The sequence below is a fragment of the Larimichthys crocea genome, unplaced genomic scaffold (genome assembly GCF_000972845.2).
Source record: "Larimichthys crocea isolate SSNF unplaced genomic scaffold, L_crocea_2.0 scaffold47053, whole genome shotgun sequence".
Lineage (NCBI taxonomy): Eukaryota > Metazoa > Chordata > Actinopteri > Sciaenidae > Larimichthys > Larimichthys crocea.
In genome coordinates this window covers 1-3,124 of record NW_020856140.1, presented here as the reverse complement: position 1 = coordinate 3,124, position 3,124 = coordinate 1, and the positions used below count along the sequence as shown (strand labels likewise).

General features: G+C 37.9%; 1 protein-coding gene across 1 annotated transcript; it reads right to left on the bottom strand.

The window, feature by feature from the left end:
* Window positions 1-10: 10 nt before the first annotated feature.
* Window positions 11-1,261, bottom strand: LOC109139104 (N-lysine methyltransferase KMT5A-A-like). Its single transcript, XM_027276626.1, has 3 exons — window positions 1,115-1,261; window positions 731-919; window positions 11-309 (listed from the first exon to the last, which is right to left on the bottom strand). Exons 1-3 carry the CDS (start codon window positions 1,133-1,135, stop codon window positions 205-207), a joined length of 315 nt encoding a protein of 104 aa, XP_027132427.1. The 5' UTR covers window positions 1,136-1,261; the 3' UTR covers window positions 11-204.
* Between the last annotated feature and the right edge of the window lie 1,863 nt (window positions 1,262-3,124).

The window sequence follows — 3,124 nt, the reverse complement described above, 5'->3', positions numbered from 1 at the left end:
AGACCTGACAAGTGTGTAAGATGGCAGCCACAGTAAATGATGGTTGGTCCCCACTGAATCAGGAAAACCAGACTGTGCTTGGTAACACTTTGACACTATAGTTACACCCATCTAAACTAAACTCTACAATGTGCACAAGAGCAAACATTGGACAAATTTTGATTAAAAACAGAAACAGTAATGTTGAGCCTAACAAAATGACTTCTACTGTACCTGCATGACAGAGGATGAAGGACTCTCAGCCATCTTCTCTGCTGTTCTGGGGTCTTCAGTGTCACAGGGATCAGCAGCACATGACTGTTCTTCTGCCTGAAATAATAACTCACTGTTAATCAGCAGCATGTGCACCAGTGTGGACAAGAGCAAACATTGCACATCTGTGACTAAAAAAGAAACACTAAGAAAGTAACACTGAAATTCAAATGAAGTGTAACCTAACCTCACAATTAATATCACTATTGAGTGGGTAATCTGTCCACACTAACACTCAAAACCATTACTATAGTGTCTTAACTGTACTTGGATGTAAACAAAAAAAAATAGTAACACAAGATTATATGATAGGCTGCAAAGTTTTCTCTAACTGGCTGAATCTGATTAGAGGCAGAAACAACAGTGTCGAGTTAAACCTGAGAAAACAATCTGCAAAATTTTGATTCTTCACATTTGAGCTATTGATTATGATTATAATGATTCCTTCACTTCACACTGACCATCATTTATGACAAACCTGTTTCCTCCATGGCCAATCATTTCCACCGTAGTTGTATGTTATTTCTTCTCCTGTCTGAATGTCCCTCAAAGCAAACAGACAGAGGTGTGGTTTGGCCTCCGTTATGATCCCTTCATTGCAATTGGGACGCTTGTGGTCATCATTGACGAGTCGTCCAAAGCTGCCATCTTCTTGGGTTGCACGATACTTGAGGATGAAAAAAAAAGAATGACTAGGCTTGATAATATCAAATTAATGATTAAATTACATATTGTAATTTCCCATGACTTTAACTACTCATGGCTATACATGCTAACTTAAAAACCATTTGATTATTATCAAATTTGTCTGTTGTGAAAAAACTCAATTGTGCAGAAATGTAACATTCAATCAAAACCTTACCACCATGTCTTTTCTTTCCATTGGAAGTCAAACATGAAAACAGTACATGCTCTGTGATAGGTCTTCCTCCTCCTGACTGATTCTTCATGATTTATTAGCTGGCCCCTGTACTCTACCACAAAGTCTCCTTTGCGGAAATGGGCTTTGGCAAACACCCTCGACCTAGTCAAAGAGTGTTACAATGTCATTTTATAATACCCTATAGGTTTCTCATGGTTAAGCTATTTTTTCATAACAGATCAATAATTACATGAAAAGATATAATTAATACAGGCTACTACATACTGTAACGAACAATAACTCTTTGAGGTGCAATATTTTGTGTCAGGATATGTAAAAAAGCTATAAATGGGTTTTGGAGATTAATTCATTGCCAACGTCAATGTTGCCAGTGTAAATATAAACACATAACACGGTTAAATGAGTATAATATTCCACTTCCAGTTCTGCCATCTGTCACACCACCTGGCGCATATCAATTGCATCCTGTAGTGGCGGTTTCCTTCTTCTCCTCGTAGCCATTAAAAATCCTATATTAAATACAAACCTATTATAATATTACAAGCTATCCCCATGAATCATATATTTGATTTAAAAAATGTTTTGGGTTATGTTCAGTCAAATCTAGACCACATATAGGCAGATGGCACTGCGAATATTTTACCAATTCCACCTCTCCCCCACCCCACAATAACATATAACAATATATTTCACAAGAGTTTGGCTTAGCCCTGCTCTACGTGCCTTGAGATAACTCATGTTGTGAACTGGCGCTATATAAATGAACTGAATTGAAGCACAAATTTCAGCTTTTAAACAGCTGCATGTGGAGTCTCCTACTGCCTCTCTATCCTTGCTCTGATCCTCTAAACAAGAGGAAACTTAAGTCAAACTTAATATATTAACAGAGGAGGCTCTCAGCTCAGCGCGGCTCACGCACGTCTCACACACGTCTCACGTGTGCCCCAGGTAGCATGTTAGCCAATTAGCTAGCGCTAGCCGCTTTGCTAGCCAGCTAGCTCTCCTTCAAATAAAGTTTTCACTCTGACCGAATGCAACGCGATTAAGTTTTTTAACGTTTTTATAACCAACCTACCTAAAACATATCAAACTGTCTCACTGAAATACACATTAAAGTCACGATGGCATAACCTACCTTTTCCTTGAATCCACGCTGCCACTTATCAGCGTCTCTGTGCCGTTCCTCCGTCCGGCTGTCAAGGAGCGCTTGTTTTGTATCATCAGTGCATCCAGGAAATGTGGTATAGCTGTACAGCTGTCTTACATTAAACACCTCCCAGTAGTCATGTCAGTGTAAGTGTATCAAACACATCCAATCGCGGACGTAACAAAGGAAGAGTAGTATTAAAACGATAGAGAGTTAATCTCAGAGTTTATTTGTATATATGTACTTAGTAAAGATATTATATCCTTTACTTTTTGCCAATTCGTTATTTGAAAATAAATCACAAGCCTGTCTTAGCACTAGCTGAGACAAAACTTTAGCTAGCATTAAAGGGCAATTTGTAGCTAAATGTTAGCTTTGAGCTAAAAGCTGCAAACTGCATTTACTTCGACAGGTAATTACATACATGAAAAACAATTGTAGTAGTAATAACCTTTGTTATTTGAAAATAAATCACAAGCCTGTCTTAGCACTAGCTTAGACTTTAGTTTTCACTAAAGGGCTAATTTTAGCTAAGTGTTAGCTTTGAGCTAAAAGCTCCAAATTGCATTTACTTATGCTGGTAATTACATACATGAAAAACATTTGTAATAGTAATAACATTTATATATTATTTATTTATTACATTCATTTATTATAGCTGTAGTCCGTCTTTGAAGTCAGACAATTTCTTGCACATGCGCAGATAAGCCAAGTGTGTGTGGAGTGTGTGTTTCTGCCTCACCAGGCCTGTCCAGTAGGGGGCAGTAGAGAGTTAACCTCACCTATACACACTTAAGCACACATTTTTCGGTTTTTATGCATGGTGGGGTAACCCCTGAAAA